This window comes from Physeter macrocephalus, chromosome 2 (assembly GCF_002837175.3).
Source record: "Physeter macrocephalus isolate SW-GA chromosome 2, ASM283717v5, whole genome shotgun sequence".
NCBI classification, from domain to species: Eukaryota; Metazoa; Chordata; class Mammalia; order Artiodactyla; family Physeteridae; genus Physeter; species Physeter macrocephalus.
Window position 1 is genome coordinate 96,438,966 of NC_041215.1, and position 20,724 is coordinate 96,459,689.

The 20,724-nt window shown below is 36.4% G+C and overlaps 1 protein-coding gene across 1 annotated transcript in view; it reads right to left on the reverse strand.

Annotated features, from left to right (window-relative positions):
• TMEFF2 (transmembrane protein with EGF like and two follistatin like domains 2) overlaps positions 1–20,724 on the reverse strand; it is a 251,212-nt gene that overhangs the window by 47,403 nt on the left and 183,085 nt on the right. Inside the window, exons 6-7 of the mRNA XM_007101996.3 lie at positions 3,535–3,683; positions 2,746–2,805 (exon numbers count right to left, since the gene is read on the reverse strand). Coding sequence (XP_007102058.1) covers positions 2,746–2,805; positions 3,535–3,683 — 209 coding nt within the window. The remainder of the gene's footprint in view (positions 1–2,745; positions 2,806–3,534; positions 3,684–20,724) is intronic.

The window sequence follows — 20,724 nt, forward strand, 5'->3', positions numbered from 1 at the left end:
AAAGTTTGAGTCCCAAAATTCAGGAAAATGCAAATACTACTGGAAGCCTGGAAATGCTGAGGGACCTGACTGTTATTTAAATAATGTCTAAAAAAGGGTATATACTGCATTTTAATAAGATCATCGATGAAGATAGACATATAAATTAAATCCAGGGGAATTTTAAAGTGTGCAATGTTTAATTAGAAATTGCAAGCCAATTGACATTATCTTTGTTCCTGTCTAAAATTTGGATTTCAACAAACATGTATTTTTAAACTTTACTTTTATCTCAGAAGTTTTTCTTTGGGATCTACTAGATAAATCTGATGTCAAATTAGAACATCTTGGACAACACTGAGTGTCTAGATAGTTTTCATTTGCATGTATTTAAAAACACATTCTCACGTTCAGTAAAGACCTAAGATAGGAAACAATGTCAATTAAAAGCATCAACACTGAAGATCAGAGATGATCTGTTTGAAACCAAACTCAAATATAAAATATTTTTTGGAATAAAAGTTCAACTCCCCAAACTCTTTGAAAATGGACAAACCGTTAATATGCAATATGCATAATATAGAGAGAATGGCAAACTCCATTATATTTATTGGTGCAATTTTATAAATGCAAATATATTTGCACATTGATGCTAATCAACTTGAAGAGTTCTTTGTCTCAGGGACAGAATTCTCAGGGAGATGTTTGATTCCGCTGTGAGCTCAATGGAGAAGATAATTCACAATATGTTACATTTTTGAAGATTTTTTTCAAAATGAATTACTTTGCAAAACAGGTATAAATGTACTTTAAGTGCAGTGTGTAAGTTACTCCTTGTATAAAAGTGAGATCCTTGTACAATTTCCAAATATTTTAGGCTACAGTAAAATTAAATATGTCAGGTAGTGACTTAAAATGCCAATATATATTTATTATTTTTAATAAAATATAGAATTTAAATTTTATATCATTTAAAATTTAAAATATATGCTATTAGCTTCAGACCTCAATTTTTTATTATTATCTTTTATCACTTTTAATATTTTCCTGTAGATCAGCATATTCCAAAGTGCATTCTTGGTGACACTAGTAGTGAAAAATGTGCCACAAAATATGTGCTATTCATCAAATAAGTTTGATAAAAGCTATGTATTATTAGGAATTATTCATAATTATTTTAGGTGTGATAATGACAGTTTTATTTTAAAAGGGTTAATCTTTTAGAGATTCAAGCTGAAGTATTTATGAATAAAATAACAAAATTTCTGGAATTATTTCCACATATTTTGAAAGTGGAGAAAGATGGGTGTGGAGATGGGGCTAGGTTAGCCATGGGTTGATATTACTCAGTTTGAGTGATGAGTACATGGGGGTTCATTTTACTATACAGCCTATGTTTGTGTGTATTTTGTACGTATTAGAAATTCTGCACAATAAAACATAAAAAACATTAAATAAATAAAAGATGCACATCTCTTAAAAATTTTACAGTGCATATAAGAGCCATGAAGAGTTTTGGGTAAAAAATTCATTTGTTTACCTGGACTCTTCCCAAACCTACTGACCATGGACTCTTCTTTTCAAGGAACACCTATTAATATCTCTCCTGGACACTTTGGGAACAACTATACAATATCTACGTAGAACTAATGTTTTTTTCATGTATCATCGTCCATGATAACTCTAGACTTCTAGCACATGAAAATTTTATTTACATTGTTGAAAATCATTAAGATAAAAATGGAAAATTAAAAAAAAGAATCCTTTTGTTATTTCCAAATTCTGAAATGTTTGAGGTATCTATGAGTAAAACATCTGATTGACCAACTTTAAAAAGTTTCATCAAGATTTATCATGTATATAAATATAATGGCAGAAATAGTGTTAAAGGAAGTACAATTTCAAACAAGTGAATAGTAGTCCATACTTCAAAAGATAAGCATTTTTTGATTGAATATTAGCCATAAATCTAGTTATAAATGTTTAATAGCTAAATGGAAAACTGCTTTTTTTAAAAAAGAAACTGCCTATCATTATCAACCTCAATAATTTTTATTATATTTTTTATCCTAAATTTCTATGAAATTTAAGAATCTGTTAAAATCGTATTTGAATACCCATAAGTTATTTCTCACTCAGGAAAACTATATTAGGTAAAAATATTCCTCAAAATAATATTCTGTAATTGCTAAATAAGATTTACATGTCTACATTAAATGCTTTATAATTTTGCATGTGTCAGAGTATAATTTTACTCTATAATTTTGCATTTTAGTTTCTAAATAAAGAATTTTATTATTTTTTAAAATAAATTACCTATACCTTTTTAACTTTGCATCAAAATAGACAGCTTGTATTACTATTTATAGATGTCCTTTCTTTCTAAACTTTTTTATTGTTGACTTTTATAAAAATTCAAACAAGAACATTTGCATTAATTATAATATACTGCCAAAAATTGCATTAATTTCCATTGATGCCCATTAATTTGATAAATGTTTTGTCGTTTGTACCGTTTGCACTGTCAAAACAAGTTAATTATATCTTACTGACATTTTTGACAATTGCTTTAACTGTGGCAAAAAAAAGTGTCTTATTTGCTTCGACAAAAATTCAGTCTTGTCTATTGAAAATTTGAACTAAGCAAGAGAAGATTAGCACATGTCAGAAGTCTTGCAAGATCAGCTTAGGATCAATGGTAAACAGTGGTTCCCCAGAACTCTTTAATAGCAGTGCTTATATTTTGTAGTAGAAAATATTACGTACCTGTATAATCTGTTCTTGCATAATGCCCATCTTCAGATTTAGTAGCTGTAGTTGTGTTATCTGTGTTAAAAAATTAACAATAAAGATTAACTGTTTCCTAGATATCCTTCTAACAGTATCTTCACTACAATTAAGGAATTTTCAACTATATTTCTAAGCAGTCTTTATACAAAGCAGATTTACAAGGTCAATTTCTGTTTGAGAGTGAATAATAGAAGGATATATAAAAAAAAGAAGGATATAGGCTTTCTAAGGTTCAGGGCAAGGAGAAGGTTCACAGTTATAACTGAGATAAGTTGGGTAAAAGAATAACCAATCAAAAACGAAATATGTTTGTTTCTGAACAAGAAACAAAATAGAACGTTCCAGTACATACTGCTTATAAAAATGTACTTGAAATATTTCTGTTGAGTCAATACCTAAAAGTGGTGTGATTTGCTTTTGATTTCAAGGTTGTCTAATAATCTTTAGATTCTTTGCTAAAAATGATTTTCACTTTCTTTTTTCCCTGTGCAAGGAGTATATCTGCTATCTTCTGAATATTGGCCTCTGGGTTGATGACACTGTGAAGATACAGTCCCATTATATAGAAAAAAATATGGACTGTTGCCAATAGGCCCTCAAACTCCTATAATCACCACAATTGCTGCAGTAAAATTTACTGCCCATTGTAAGTCAGAATTGTCTTTCAAAAATGAAGCTGCTGCCTAATAAGGAGTTATCTCCACTTTTCATTTCTACACAAAGACTAAAGAAATTCTTTAAAATGAATTTTGGTGTGAACATTACCTTGACATCGACCCAACGACATGACTTCAATTTTCTCCTGTTTCTGACATGATGCTTCTTTGATTTGACATGCATTATCATAAGATTTCCCATCAGAAGCACAGAGGGGATTGAAGTTGGTTTGAGAACAGTCAATGTTGCACACACACCTAAAGGAAGAGAGAAATAAAAATGTGTAACATCAATAGTGTTGTTACCACATTATAAATAAAACACGAAGTGGGAGAATTGCTAGGTTGGCAAAATGCAAGTTGGCAAAATTGAATTTTATCCTTCCAGGGGAAGTTCCTTCACTCTTCTACCTGAGATGAAAAGAAACATAGAACAAATCAAAAATAATTCAAAAGACTGAGCAATGGATAAAAATAAAAAGGGAAAACTCAGAAAATAATCATCAGTTAATCTCTGCCACTGGAACTTTTAAAACATGTACATAAACTTCTGTGCTGATGCCTGCAGAATTTGAATAAGCTGAAGTAGTCATGAAACTCTGCTTTACAATTTCCTTAAATGAAATCTTGCTGTGTTACTTCTTTTCTCAGGATATTTGAATTGTGAAAGCTTGAGGAAAATAATTCAGAGGACATATAAGAGAAAGTACACACGGAGATTATTTGAAATACAATCAGGAGTTAACTTTCTTCAGCATATATGAGGATACACATAAGATGTGCTAAACAGGAATCTTCAGTGGTCCTTAACATTTTGAGGAGATCACCAAACCCTTTGAGAATGAAGTACAAGGTATGGATCTCTCCTCAGAAATACCTATACTCATATAAACAACTCTGCATAATATTTTAGGGGTTTCATGGGCCCCTTGAAGTCTATCCCATGGAGCCCTTTCCCAGATACATATTACTCTTTCTATTTTCAGTTTTAAATAATTATAAGTTGATTATCGCTCATGATTTTAATATTTTTATTAATAGAAATAAAAATTTGGTGAATTAATAAAAATTAGGTCACCTGAATTAAGAGAATTAGACATTTAAAGCAAGCTTCTTATGATTTTTCCTATGTCCTTATAATTCTCTGTATTTTACAATCTACTTTGTCACTCAGAATATCGTGTTTATGTGTGCAAATATGTTAGTGCCTTAGAATATAAACCCATTTAAAATTTTTATTAATATTTATATTACTTTTCTAAATAGATGATATGCTTCTTCAAGTGATGAATCACACATTTTAGTTTTGTATATCTACTTGGAGCTGAGCATAGGATATAGTGATAACAAAAATAAGCAGCTGACTACATGCTGGGTTCTAAGCATGCATTGCTTTCTTTAATCTTCGAAACAGCCGTTTTTCAGTCCAATGATATTACATAATGTCAGAGCTCTAGTAAATTGTGGAACAAGGACCCCCCACAGATGTGTTAAAGTAAAATACAACCCCTTTCCTCTTACTGCAGGCTGTGTATGTTTCCCGGAAAAATTTAAACATAGTTATTTATAAGCAGGTTTCTGGGCCTCCGTAAGTCTAGGGGAAAAGCCTAGGATTATGTATTCTTAGGCAGTCAGCCTGGCACCAGACTCCCTTCCTAGGAATCACTGCTTGATCGGTTTGTTGACTGAGTGAGAGAGGGTTTGTCTACACACCAGTGCTTCTCAGAGTGTAGTCTTTAAACCATCTGTATCAGAATTACCTAGATCTCTGTTAAAAGTGCTGGCAGATACCGTACTAATTCATTTAATATTTTTTTGGTAAGAGAATTGCTTTAGGAACACTTAGTTATTTTTAATATTTCACTTATTTAGATACAAATAAGACAGATGGTAACCATCTCTACACGCTTACGTCATTGAGAGTGGTGTTCCTACCTTGGCCGTTATGGTGCTACTGGGTTCGCGACATTGCTTCCTTGGCTGATTCTTGGCATCTGAAAAAGCTGAGATCAGGAGCTCCTACATGTTCAAAGAGCTTTGGGTCCTTTTCATAAAGGATTTGGAGAAGTGACTTGTAGCTCAGGCTTGTTCTCCTTAACCATTTGTAGTAAATAAAGAGGGGAAGGGACTGACTTTTTTGTATTTTTAAAAAGATAGTTTCATTTATGTTGAAGACAGTTTAGGTTTTGACTGTTGTTGTGTTAGACTCTAGAGACTATCTCCTTGAAAGACACTGAAATAATTACCTGTTAGCAGCCGCAGAACAGAGAGGAAGGTATGTGAGAACCTCTGTCCATCTGGAGTAGACTATGTAAGATATCAAGGGGTTTTCAGCTTTCTCCACATTGAATACAAAGAAATTCAGGGATGTACACCATATATAATCTTGACAAAAAATGACTGGCAATTCAGAAATCCATTTGATAATCATAACAAAATGGTGAAATGAGGATAGAGGTGGAAAGAGAAAATTTGATTGAATTGAACTGGCCAGATTCAACGTTTCAGTGAAGAATTCACTTAATTAAGCCATAGCGCCAAATTAAACAATTGTTCAGGATATCTTACAAGATCTTCCTTTTCCAATTGGCTTTTTTTTTTTTTTTTTTTTCAGTTTGACTGATCTGATCTTAGTCCCACAGACATTTTGATGCCGACATCTTCTTCCCTTTCCTTTTCTATCATTGCTCATTCAGGGATCTCCTTTCAAGGTTTGTTTCCCCTTTGGAAATTCCTCATTCTTACTGCCTCAAATAAAGCCCTTCAGGAAATGCCTAAGATAAAAGTGTAGATATTTGGCATTTCTATTCTCATCTCAAAAGGAGGACCTAGATTCTTTTAGGTGAAAGTAAGATGGAGTTTTGCTGGGCTATAAGCTTTAGGAAAGCATGGGTTATAATTATCTTTTTCTCTACTATATAAGTGTTATCATACCTCCTCCTTCCTCCCTCCTCTTTGGGCCTTGTATATATTAAATAAATGCATGAGTATAATAAATTTGCTCAGGGCTTCCCTGGTGGCGCAGTGGTTGCGCGTCCGCCTGCCGATGCAGGGGAACTGGGTTCGCGCCCCGGTCTGGGAGGATCCCACATGCCGCGGAGCGGCTGGGCCCGTGAGCCATGGCCGCTGGGCCTGCGCGTCCGGAGCCTGTGCCCCGCAACGGGAGAGGCCGCGGAGCGGCTGGGCCCGTGAGCCATGGCCGCTGAGCCTGCGCGTCCGGAGCCAGTGCTCTGCAACGGGAGAGGCCACAGCAGAGGGAGGCCCGCATACCACAAAAAATAAAAATAAATAAATAAATAAATAAATTTGCTCATGAATTTCAGCAACAATTGGAAATTGGAAGTCTGTGAAGAATATTTTTCTTTCTTTGAATAAGTGGAAAAAGCTTCATTGATTGCTGAAATGGCTTTAAAACTATGTAGCTTAGGGAAAGGGAAACGTTGGGACTGGCTTACAAAGACCTACCATTTCTACGTTTATGAAAGACCAATGAACTCTGATTATATGATCATTACTTACTATATATTTTTTTGTACCTAAGTTTATTAGGCTTAATTCATTAGAAAACCATGCAAGATTTCAGGACCATGGTCTCAAACTGTAAGTCTATCTTGACTTTTATCAGTAGTGGCTAAATCATCTTTGTGTTCCCTGTCCCGCCCAATACCTTTCACACACTAAACTTTCAATAACTGTGGTTTCAATACATACATAAATGAAACGAATGAATACAGAAGCATGATTTTATATTTTTAAAGAAAGGATAAAATTAATATAAATTCTCATCACTCTGCTGCCATAGAAATAGACATAGGGTAGCTAAATAATTTTCTTGGCAAATATTAAGTGTCCTCATTGAGATCAAATGAATATTCAATTGAATTTGAGGATAATGATAATAATACTAACTTATTTAATGATAGTGCCTGTCCTAGTGTTATGTGCTTTATATGTTATTACTCCTTTCATCCTTCTATCTCTGTGAGGTAGTTACTTTTACCATCTCCATCTTACAGATAAAAATATGTAGGCTTGGAGAAGTCACACAGCTTGTATGCAGAAGAACCTAATTTCGAATATAGGTAGTCTGATGCCAAAGCCTGCACTGTTCTACATACTGTTCAGTACAATGAAAAACAAGAAAGATCCAAATGCCTACTATTAACTAATTAAACGAATGCTTTGGATGAATAGGGCTTGAAAAAACAAGGCTGTGTCTACTTTTGGAATATTTATCATGATTTTATGAATTTAAATAACATTGACTCAGTCTCTGTCTTCCCAAACAAGTGATCCAGGCTTTTTAGTATCATAGGGTCATGAGGATATATCAGAGAATATTAGTTTTTTTTGGTTTTTTTTGCGGTATACGGGCCTCTCACTGTTGTGGCCTCTCCCATTGCGGAGCACAGGCTCCGGACGCGCCGACTCAGCGGCCATGGCTCACGGGCCCAGCCGCTCCGCGGCACGTGGGATCTTCCCGGACCGGGGCACGAACCCGTGTCCCCTGCATCGGCAGGCGGACTCTCAACCACTGCGCCACCAGGGAATCCCCCAGAGAATATTAGTTTTTAAAAATTCTGAACTGACACTTGGTATTAGAATGAATAACTGATACATGTTAATCTGTTTATTTAAGGCATCAATTGTTCACAACATTTTATCCTTAATGAAACTCTATATAAAGTTGGCTCCACATAAAAACACACACAGACAGACACACATACAAAACACATTACAACTGACTCTACTGAAATTACAAAATTGTTATGTTTTAGCACAAAATCCAAGTCTCTGCTTCAAAACTTTTTAAAAAGTTTTGGAAGTTCATATTCATGGGGCAGCAGGGTTTTGTGTCTTTATATCAGTGGATGAATTTGTGTATGTGTGTGTGGAGAGGGGGGCTCCCTGGTGGTATTTACTCCATTGTTAATGTGCCTGTTCTCTAGTTCATATTTTTACTTTTCTGCAACCTTCTCAAGGGCAATGTGTCTTTTTTACCTTTGAACTCCTGGTACCTAGTACAGTGCATCATAGCAAGGCTTTAATAAATGCTTGCTGAATGAATTACTGAAATTGTGGCAGGATGGAGTTGGAAAAATTTAAAGAAAACAGTCATTGTCTAGACATTAACACATAGGAGAGAGAACCTCCTCCTATGTGTTAATGATAATATTAACAGTGATATATTCAGATAAACTCTCACCTAACTTTGTGTTATTTGGCACATGGAATCTCTAAGGAAGGAGAAGGACCTTGAAGAACTAAGGTTCACCTTCCTCCTTTTATTTGTGTCTGCACAGACAAAGGAAACAGAGCCCTCGCTAGCCCTTAGCCTCCTGAATGGCATGGAAGTCCAATTACAAAAAGATGTTTTCACCAGCCAGGTTACTACTTACATTCTGTGGTATTTGGGTGCTGTTTTTAAGAACCAATACAATTTGAATGCAGTCCTGACTTGTCAGTTTAGTACTGTTTCAAACCACTGAAAAGTATAAGGCTCTGATAAAAAGGTGACAGAATTATCATATAGTGTAATAGTGAGAGTGCAGGTCACTCTGTGCTTTCACAGCTTATGTAAACTTATGTAATCCAGGGTTTTGCTTTCTACAGAAATGAAAGGCGAACATTTTTAAAAACAGAAACTATCCCTTCTTCCCTGCTTTTGGCAAATAATTGCATTATTATTCATTCTGAGAGGAGTAACTAGTTAATTACAGCATGTCACAAGTATTTTATGTGAGCCAAGGATTTGTAAGGCTGAGAACTGCATGGATGCCTTTAAGGATTTTTGTGTTTTCTTTTCTTTTCATCTTTTTTTCAACCTATCTCAGTCTTTTGACACTTTGACACTGCGATTACATAGATCTCTTTTCTTCTAGGCTACAAAGAAAAAGAATCAGCCCTACTTGAAAATAATAATTTCAGGGGTCTCTATGTGGAAATACTCCCCTCTGAAAATCCTTCAGAGAAAATTAACATTGACTGAAAACATTAGCTCTCTGAATTGTAAGAAAGAAGAGAAATATCCAATAAGTTTAAAAGACCACTTGATGGAGCGAAGAATCTAAATTATAGGAAGTAAAACTCACATACATTTATAATTATTTCATGAATATTTTGGGGGATTTGACATTAATTCAATTCCCTGCCTCTCTTGAAATGCGTCTTCCAAGAATGTTCTGAAATGAGTTAAATAAGCCTTTCCCGTGTATTTAAGAATGTCTTGTCATCCACCAGAGTGTGAGGATGCAAACGCTTCCAGGTAGCAAATTACTTATTCATGTGTCTGGTTTGTGGCTGCCCTCTAATTTCACTAGATTTTGTTTCATCTATTAAACATGTCTGTCACTTATTCCTCTCCCAAGGTTCTTGATCTGATGTCCATTCAGAATTTTGACCATACAACATTCCTAATCAGTTTTAAAGCACTCAGTTGCATGACAGTGACCGTGGTTTCGGGGTTGTTTTGGACCTTGATTGGTTTGTTTCCCTGGAGCTTGTCTGTCTCTAAGGTTACGCTGCAGACCCCTTCTGACCTGGCCAGTAAATGAGGTCAGAGCTGCTGTCAGTGTTCTCGGTCAGAACTGTCATGGGTGAGCTGCATTATAGTAGTAACAGTAAAAGCAGTGTGTACCCTTTCACTCAAGACTCCTGTGATACTTTAAATCCATTTACTCATTAATTTTCATGTCACTCCTTTTGATGGAATTTGATTATAAGTATTTTACCTGTAAAGAAGCTACAATTTTCAGGAACGACTGAGTTGTGGGGAAAAAAATAAGAGATGTGAAAATTCATTGAAAAGTTAAACCCTCTATACAAAGGGTGGAAGAGTGTTGACTGAGAGGTAAGGTGAGGAAGTCTACCATATTGTTACTCAAGTGACATATGTAAGCTCGGGCCAATAGTTTTTTGTTTTTTTTTTAAATTTGAGAACGGCAATCCTTTTTGTTTCAAAACCTAGGAGGAAGGAGCAATGTCCTTCTCCAGACGTGTAACCTAGGATTACAGTGAGGGGGGACCAGGCTTCTCTTGTACATGGAGAAAGTTCAGTTGCTATTAATATCTATCTTTTTATAAGGATTAAAGCATAGACATTAGCTTATTAGATGGAAAGGATTGAGAAAATGTCTAGAACTGCAGATAGCCAGTCAATGGGTGTGTGAACGAAGGGAAACTAAGCTGAGGAACCCTTCCCCTAGGTGATGTCAGAACTTTCAAAACCAGAATCACATATTTAACAGGAGGAACGATTCCAGGGAAAGAGACTGACGTCCATGTATTAAAATAATGTCTAAAATAATAAAGGTAGATGGGAATGAGATTAGAGTTTGGAGTTTTGTATCAAATAGACCTGTGTTTAAATGAGGCTTGTTCACTTACTAGCTGTATGGCATTGGACTAGTTATTTAACTTCTCCAAACCTATGAAAATCGTTTATAAATGTACATAAACTGCTTAACACTATTTCTAGAAGTTGTAATTACCTAATAAATATTGGTCATCATTAACTTTTGGCTTAGTGGTTTCCAATCCTGGATGCAGAGCAAAACCTCTTGTGGGATATTTTGACCTTGGGTGCCAACACAAAGATTCTCACTTAGGAGGTCTGGTATGAGGTCAAGGTAACTGCAGTTGTCAAAAATGCTACAAAATGTGATTCTGATGTGCAGCTGTGATGAGTTGTAATCATAGTAAATACTCTTTCTTACCCTCTAAGACTAAGAGATTTTCCAAATTTAGTGTAAGATTCGCCATGAGAAATTCTGATGCAATACATCTAGGATGGGACTCAGAAATCAACATTTTAAGCAAGTTCCTTAGCTCTTTCTAAGGCAGATAGCTTGCACAGCCTACTGACAAATCTCAGCCACACCCTTTTTCTCTTTCTCTTTTATTCCATTATAAAGAGTTTAATATTCTTGTTTAATGTACATGCTTCAGTGACACGTATTCCTCCACATGCTTCAGGTGATATGTGTGTGGTTTCAGGTGACAGGAACAGGTGATTAAATGCACTGATTGAAAAACATCAATAGTGGAGAAGTCAGAAGGACTGATTCATCAAGTAAAACCAAGATGGAGTAGTGAGAAAGGAGATGAAAGTCTGGAGGGGCCCCCAGTGCCAGGCACTTAGCTCCAACTTCCACATGACTCCCAGGTTTAATGCTCACAAGGTAGGGGGGAAACCATGGAAACTGAACTATCTCAAAAGATGGGTAGGATTTAACAGAAATGTGATGGAAGAAACGACATGGGGAAATGTGTGGAGGCAGACAGTGCACCGGGTGCTCGGGAACAGGAATAGATCAGTCTGATTGAAATGAACTCTTCCCAATAAAAGTGGCCGAGTCCAGCATTCTGTAGACAGATTATAAAGGGCCTCAATTCCAGTCCAAAGAGTGGCCTTTATCTTCTAGTTGGTGGGGAGTCCAGAAAGCTTTCTGAACACAGGGTGATGAGAAGGTCACCGTGATGAAAGGGGTGCTTTAGGAAGATTAGCTGGTAGTGGAGTGTGGGCCGGCGGACTGGTCACCAGGCTATTGCCGTCAGCTAGAGGGACTAACAAAGGAAGCTCAAGAGTGAGGCAGTCACTCGAAGGAAGAATCCATAGGGCTTAGTGGCTTGATACTTAAGGCATATTGTAGCCAAGCACTAAGGAAAAAAATGTCAACCCTATGCATTTCCTGCTCTATCCTTTCCTCCTTTTTTTTTCCTGACCTGTGTTCTGTTCCAAATCGGAAACTTAAGAGAAGAGCAGCCGGTCTCAGGGTGGCAGCTGCATGTGGGATTCAGGAAGGCATTTTTTTCCCCCTCTCCTGGTAGGAAGAATTTTCTTTCTTTGCTCCTGGGACAGAGGCAAACAGGGTTCTATCATGATGTAGATATCATGTAAGCACCCTTAATTGTGGTTTAGAGAATCATTCCTTGGATTTTTTTTTTTTTTTCTTTTTTTTCCGGTACGCGGGCCTCTCACTGTTGTGGCCTCTCCCGTTGTGGAGCACAGGCTCCGGACGCGCAGGCTCAGTGGCCATGGCTCACGGGTCCAGCCGCTCCGCGGCACGTGGGATCTTCCCGGACCGGGGCACGAACCCGCGTCCCCTGCATCGGCAGGTGGACTCTCAACCACTGCGCCACCAGGGAAGCCCCAGTGCCGCTGCTTTAGAGAGCAAACAAGGCTCCCTCCGAGGCCTCGAGTGCTCCCACGCCCCCTTCAGTATACAGGATGTAGTTGAAGCAGGATTGAGCCCGTGATCCATTTTCATGTATCACAGTTGCATTTTTCTCAGGATTATTTTTTCGTTTTTGAAGCAGCTGCATTTACATCCTAAAATAATCGGAGTAAACAATTCTTCTTACTCATATACATTTTAAAAAGTATCTTGAAGCAAAAATCCCTCATTAGCATCATGTGTATGCTTTTCCTCATTAAGCTTGAAAACATATTCAATAACCCAGGGTGACTCTCTGATTACTAAGAAGCATGGTTGCTCTGACTAGATGGGTCTTAGTACGCAACAGAGTCAGAAAGCATGAAAACCCCAGAATAAAAAGTTGGAAGGACAAACAATATAATGAAAAAAATCGCATTTGAATAACGTGATAGACTGAATTCCTACTCACTCCTTTCGGTCACAATCCATGTTGAGTGTTTTAGCACCTTCCTTTAGGACCAGCTGTGGGATTGCCACACCCACTGCAGCCAGTGGGGTGGCTTCATGTTTATATTTTACAAACTGGCCCGCTGGTATGCTTTCCTTTGCCAAAGGACTTTCAGGGGTAAATATGCATGAACATCATTACAGTCTAGATTTTCCAGAAAGCTGCAATTTCATATCATGCCCTTGGATTTTATCCATGAGATATAAGAAACAGTAGATGAAAAATAACTCTGCATTGTGGTAAAATTGCTAGTTTGAAAACACTGTCCATTACATTGTTCAGGTGGTTTTCATTTGTCTGTTTAATTTTTATTTAGTTTCCTATAAGGACACTCATGATAATTCTTTTCAAAGAAAAAAGGTAGTGTTACTTGATGGTACGGCATATCTCCTTTTATTAGGTAATGTCACCTTAAGACCTGATGTGTTTTCCTTTACTCCTTGGCTCTCAGGGAGCTAAGAGCAATAAGTGAGTAAGAGTGTGTGTGTGTGTGTGTGTGTGTGTGTGTGTGTGTGTGTGTGTGTGTGTGTGTGTGTGTGTATAAATGATGGGTGATAAATGGGAACAATAAAATATCTATCCAACAAGTTTCAGTCAGTTTTATTGATCTTATGATATAAAGGTAGGAAAATAAGGTGACCTTTGTATACTTGCAGCGTTTCCTCATGAAATTAATTCTCGGTGCTTTTGTAACATGTTTTTTTTTCCAGACTGATGTCCACAAAAGTTTATGCTGTTATAATTGAGTATAAAAATAAAGTGTTGATTAAGTTATGCTGGCATGAACTAAATACATTCATAATTAAAACTTGTATCAAATAATCTCCCTTTATGATTACATCATCCTTTATCTTTCACTTATTAATTTTAGTGTCAATTTAATTTAAATTTGTTTTTAAAATAATATTTAATACATATTATAACATGCTATAATAAATTTCATTATTTGAATAATGAAAAATATGATTAAAATATTCCTAAGGATGTTATATACCAATCCTGGAAAGAGAAGTTAGGAAATACGATTAAGGAAGGAAGATGCCTTTAACTTTATCCATAATCTTATGTCTCCTAAGAAAAGATCAAAAATAAATATGGTAGGGCTTCCCTGGTGGCGCAGTGGTTGAGGGTCCGCCTGCCGATGCAGGGGACACGGGTTCGTGCCCCGGTCCGGGAAGATCCCACATGCCGCGGAGTGGCTGGGCCCGTGGGCCATGGCCGCTGAGCCTGCCCGTCTGGAGCCTGTGCTCCGCAACGGGGGAGGCCACGACAGTGAGAGGCCCGCGTACCGCAAAATAATAATAATAATAAATATGGTAAAATGTTTGTTAAAGCTAGGTGGTGGATGCACATGTGTTATATTTTTGATAGTTTCAAAATATAATTAAAGATTAAAAATATTAGATTTGACATTTTGCTTAAATGTCAAGCTTAGTAAATATTTTTTGCATCGATTTAGACCTAGATAATCTATTTCTAAATTGTTTAAACCACATTTGAAAAAAATAATGTGAGCATGGAGAAATTCCAGTAGACTAAAATGTGTCTTTGTAAATAACAACTGTTTATGTCTATATAAAAATGACTTTCAAGTAGAGTTTGTTATATGAAGGGAATCATCTCCGTCCCTCTCTCTCTCTTTCTCCTCATCTTACTTGTTCATCCACTGAAATGTTAAACTTGCAAACACATGGTGGCATTTTAGTTTACAGGCCAAGCCAGCTTTCTTCATTGACTTCCTGCAGTGTTGCCAGTGAGTTTTGATGCTCTGAAACAGGGCTGTATGGCAGTGTTGCAGCCAGAAATAGACGTGAGCTATTCCGAAACCCTTGCGATGAAGGACTTTAAGTAGAAGTGTTTGAACATTTTGCCTTGAAATAAGAATGCTTTAGAGTTTCTCAAACATATTAAGCTTTAAAAGGTAAAAAGTTACAGGATGTGTTAATACCTCCCTGCTGTGAACTCTCAGTAAGGTCCTCTTGTTAAAGGTGTTTGGAGGTCTGCAACTATTACTGCCACACTTTTTTTGTGTTTTTGTTTGTCTTTTATTCCTAGGCACATTCATTTTCATTTATCACGGATCACGGATCTCACTGAACTCAGTCTAACCCCATACGTGTAGTTGAGCATCTGCTTTGTGCCAGGTACTGGGCTAAATATCACAGACACCAAGATGGCCCATGTGATCCCAGCTGGCAACAGAGATCACAGTGAAATGAGAAAAAAAAGTATCCACAAAACTGTCATCAAAGTTGGCATAAACAATGTGTTTTGAGAGCACTGAGGAGAAACAATGACTTCCACCTGGAGGATCTTGAAAGGTTTCAGGGAGAATATGATGCTTGAACTAGAACTTTAAGGAGGAGTAGAATTTTAACAGGTGGTTTCCATGGTGACTTGTAGCAAGAGAACTTCTAAATCCTTTACTGCACTGAAGTTACCTCTATAACAATATCATTTCTTATTCTCTTCCCTCTGTTGACTCCTCTGTGTGCATGATAAAACATCTTTCTTCTTCCCTAAAACTCATGTCTCCTGTTTCATGTTAGAAATGACAACATATGCCTCCTGTTTGGAACCCAGAGCCCTAGAGGCTTCTGCAAATCAGGTCGGGTCATTGAAGGAAACTTGCACCAGGAGTCAGGACTCTGGTTTGGGCATTCTTGCTCTCTAGCTGCTGGGTATCTGGCCGCAGGTTACTGGAGGACAAGCTGACCAAATAAGATGATGTCTAGGGTGGGCAGTTCTAAAATCCTGATACTTTTATTTCCTTACATTCATATTACCTAGTACTTCTGTTTATCTAGCACATCCTCATTTTCCTACCATCTTCCCCATTTTTGTAGCTTCTTCTCTGTTAAAGCCTCTACTCAATGAACTTGGCATTCTCCCCTGCCCTCCCTGGCCCCTAGCTCAGTGATTTGCACATAATGACATTCCACATATAATTGTTGAATGAAAGAATGGATGAATGAGGATTCCTGTCTGATTTTTCAATGTTTCCTTAATGTCCTTCTAATCAGTGAGTTACTCAGTGATTCCTAACTCTCCAGGGCTCCAGCCATGCTCTGTGTCATCTGAGAGTACTTCCTTCCTGGGGCTGCTGCTTCTTCTACTAGGTTGCTGGCTGTTTCATCATCTGTAGCTTTACTCACTTGCTCTCCATCCTGCCCTGTGTCACATGTCCCCACAGTTTAGTGGAAAGAACATGGACCTTTGGATATTGTTATTAGGGTCTTAGCCGGTTAGCTGTACCTAATAAATGCTTGTTGAATGAACAACAGACCTGAGTTAAAATCTTTTTTAAAAAATTTATTTTATTGAAGTATAGTTGAAGTATAATTGTGTTAATTTCTGTTGTATAGCAGATGATTCAGTTATACATATATATACATTCTGTTTCATATTCTTTTCCATTATGGTTTATCATAGGATATTGAATATAGTTCCTTGTGCTATACAGTAGGACCTTATATAATAGTTTGTATCTGCTAATCCCAAACTCCCAATCCATCCCTTCCTTCCCCTGCTTGGCAACCACAAGTCTGTTCTCTGTCTGTGAGTCTGTTTCTGTTTTGTAAATAAGTTCATTTGTATCATAGTTTAGATTCTGTATACAAGTGATATATGGTATTTGTCTTTCTCTTTCTGACTTACTTCACTTAGTATGATAATCTTTAGGTCCATCCATGTTGCTGCAAGTGACATTCTTTCATTCTTTTCTTATGGCTAATATTCCATTGCATGTATGTACTACATCTTCTTTATCCATTCTTCTGTCAATGGACATTTAAGTTGCTTCCATGTCTTGGCTGTTGTAAACAGTGCTGCAATGAACATTGGAGTGCATGTATCTTTTTGAATTATAGTTTTCTCCGGATATATGCCCAGGAGTGGGATTGCAGGATCATATGCCATTGAGTTAAAACTCTTAATTTTGCAAGTTAGTTGACTGATTCATAAAATGTGGAAAATAACTCTTAGCTCATAATAATACCTACCTCTAAAGGTTGTCTGAGGGTATGAGTGGAGAACAAATGAAAATAACTTCATGTGCTATTTGGTGCATAGCAGGTTCTGTTGCTTCCCATGCTCATGAAGAGTTCATTCTTCATCTTGTATTAAATTGGTCTAGAGTCCATTCGAGGCTGGCCATCACTATATTACCTTTCCACCCACACCTGATTAATCAACTGCAAATAAGCTTTGATCAGTTGGATAAAAAGACTATTTGCCATGCATATTTATCTAAAATCTATAAATTGAGTTTTTTTCTGCCGTGTTTGGAAGTACAAGACTAACGTTTCTTTCTTTTTCTTTCTTCCTTTTTTTTTTTGCTTAAGAAAGAAACTGTTAACAGATAACATCTCCAGTATATTCTATTTTAAAGATGAGATATTTGGCATTGTCCTATAGATTTTAATAATTTTAAACTTTATATAATTTTCAAAATACAGAAACCATTAGCTTATGATTTTCCAGAAATATTACACATTCTTGGAAATTCTAAGAATATCATCGTACTGAGTAATGCTAAAAATAAGTTCATTTACTCCTACTCCTATTTTTTCTAGTCCTTGTTATCTCTGTCCTTCACTTCTTCCTTACTTTTCTCTATTTTTTTTATCGCTTTCTCTCTCTTCAAATATTTAAGCCAAGTACACAATCTAAGTACTGTGGACAGAAAATATGACCTGCCATTTCGGTAAACAAAGAATGTTGCCTGCCATTCCAATAAACAGCTAATGTTGCCCATCATCAAGCTATCAGCCACGGCAGCCGCCCCTACTGGCGCTCCCTGAGTGGAATTCAATGTGGAGAAAAAGAACATACTGGCCCTAGATAGTTAAGACACATATCAAAAGAATAATTTCAATGAGACCAGACTTGCATCTTCCCATACATAAAAAGGCACTAAAATCATTAACTTGAGATGGCTGGGGTATTTTCTGTGTGTGATTAGCCATAATCTTTTGATGTTCAACATGTGTTTGTTTGTTTATTTGTTTTTTCAGCAAAAGCTGCTATATTTCCTGGCTCCTCCCTTACCTCTTTGGAACAGTTCCTCAGAGCTATCTGAGAGGCTTATTCTGGGCTACAGTCCTCGGTAAGGCCACCGAATAACATAATTCTCAACTTTCAGGTTGTGTATTTTTTTTCAGTCAACAGTACTTAGGAAAATATCCCCTGCCATTCATGGAGCTTACCATTTAGCAGAGAAGCTTTCTATTTAGAACATGGGAAGGTTCAAAATTCTTGATAAAAATGTAGAAAAGCATGTTTTTAATATATTGTCTATAAGATGTATTTAGATGCAGAGACAATATACATGAAATGAGAAATGAATCTACTTGTACTCTCAAACATAGTAGAAACAAACTCAATTTATAGATTTTAGATAAATGTATGTGTAGCAACATGCATAAAGCCACATTGAATTCTTTTGCTCTCATTTATTTTTTCGTGCTAGAGTTATTCTCTAACGGTGCTATTCTTTTTATTCTAATTAAGATATCCGCATTTCTATTCTTAAGCATGGCCATGCAAAATGGTCCTGCTCTTGGCTTCATCTCAGAAGGCTTTTGAAGCTGCATAATCAAATGTGGACTTTTCTTTCAGTAATAGTATGTGGCCACTACAGGAATACATTATGTTTTGTAAAAAAACTATTTTGAACTTTTCTAAGAGGAAAAATCAACAAGCTATTGACTATAACAAATACTGGGGCTATCATAAGTTATTATCTGAAATTTGGCAACATTTTTAACTTTATGGTGACTATATATTACATACAGTCTATATTAGGTATTTAATTTATCCTTACCCATTCTACCCATCCATTTCATAAGTTGCCAGTCTTCTATCTTAAGCAACCTAAATTATAATTTCTTTGAATTCAAAACAATATTTCTTATTATCACATATTATCTTTTATTTTTTTCAAAATAAGTACATTTATGTTCCACACTATGAATGAGCATATAAAAAACATAAATTCTATTTAAATAAGTCAGCCTATAGTTGATTACAATTTAAAGTCATTGGATGATAACTTCTGTTTATGCCACTGAATAGCATGTATTCTATATCTTTCTAGCTCACATATGATCTACCGAGATTTGACAGCTGTCAGGCAGGCAGACTTGGGGCTTGCTGAGATCATTATCAGACTCATATCAAGGCACCAAAGAGACCAAGGCCAACAAACCATACAGGATGCTTTCATTACTCATCCAAATGTTGTATCAGTCAGGGGGCCCCTGAACATGAATTGGAGTTTAAGCTCTATTTTCCCTGATAACATGCTAGCCCTAAATAAGTGAACTGGTCTGTTCTTAAATTTGGGGTTTTTCTAATATGAAAAATACTTTTTAAATGTAAAGTTCTAATCAAAAGTAACAATATAATTTAAAATGTATTTATATCTGGAAAGAACTGGGGTGACTTTAGCTTTGTATTCATACTCATATAGATCAAAGAGTAACTTGGATCATAAGAGATTTAAAATATTGTACTGAGAAAAATTATCAGTATATAAATTGGAATGACAAAGTATAGAAAAATTAGTAAAAGTACATACAAATTAAAAATTCTCTCCTCTCACATAGAAAAGAAATAGAGGCTAATCCAGAGTTAGGACACTAAGATGCTAGGAAACAGCTAAAGATTAGTGTGCATCTACTCCAAATCACCAGGGAAATGAACAAGCCTCTGAACTGCTCTCTGTGTTTCTACGCTGCCTCCCTAGAGTCAGTTCACAGAATAGCCAGGGTGATGCTTTAAAAACGGTAAGCTGGGACAAAGTGAGCTTATGTGGGAAGCAGCCGCATTGCACAGGGAGATCAGCTCGGTGGTGCTTTGTGACCACCTAGAGAAGTGGGATAGGGAGGGTGGGAGGGAGACGCAAGAGGGAGGGGATATGGGGATATATGTATACGTATAGCTGATTCACTTTGTTATACAGCAGAAACTAACACACCATTGTAAAGCAATTATACTCCAGTAAAGACGTGAAATAGGGCTTCCCTGGTGGCGCGGTGGTTGAGTGAGGCCCTACATGATCGGCCCTTGGCTACATATTCAATTTCATTTCCTATCAGTCTTCTCCGCCCTTTCCATGCTCCAACCACACTGGACTTTTTACTGTTCTGAGGACACACCAAATATGCTTGTGGCACCAGGATTTTTCACCTTACTGTTTCCTCTGTCTGGAGTGCTCTTAAATCAGATATTTGCATGACTCAAATATGACCTTTTCAGAGAAGCCTTCCCTGACTACCCTATCAAAATCAGCACTTCTATTTCTGAATCCTGACATTATATCACATACTTGATTTTTTTAAATTGTCTGTTTTCTCCACTTCAATATATCCTACATGTAGAAAGCGACTTTGTTCTGTTCATTGTTATATTCTTCAGGCCTAGAACAATATCTGGCACCTAATAAACACTAAATAAATATTTGTTGAATAAATGAGTAAATAAATGAATAAATTTCTGACTTAAAAATATGTTTATATTTTAGTAGTTTAGACAGTTTTCTTTAAATCTTTTTTATTAGTTATCTATTTTATATGTATTAGTGTATACATGTCAATCCCAATCTCCCAATTCATCCCGCCACCAACCCCCG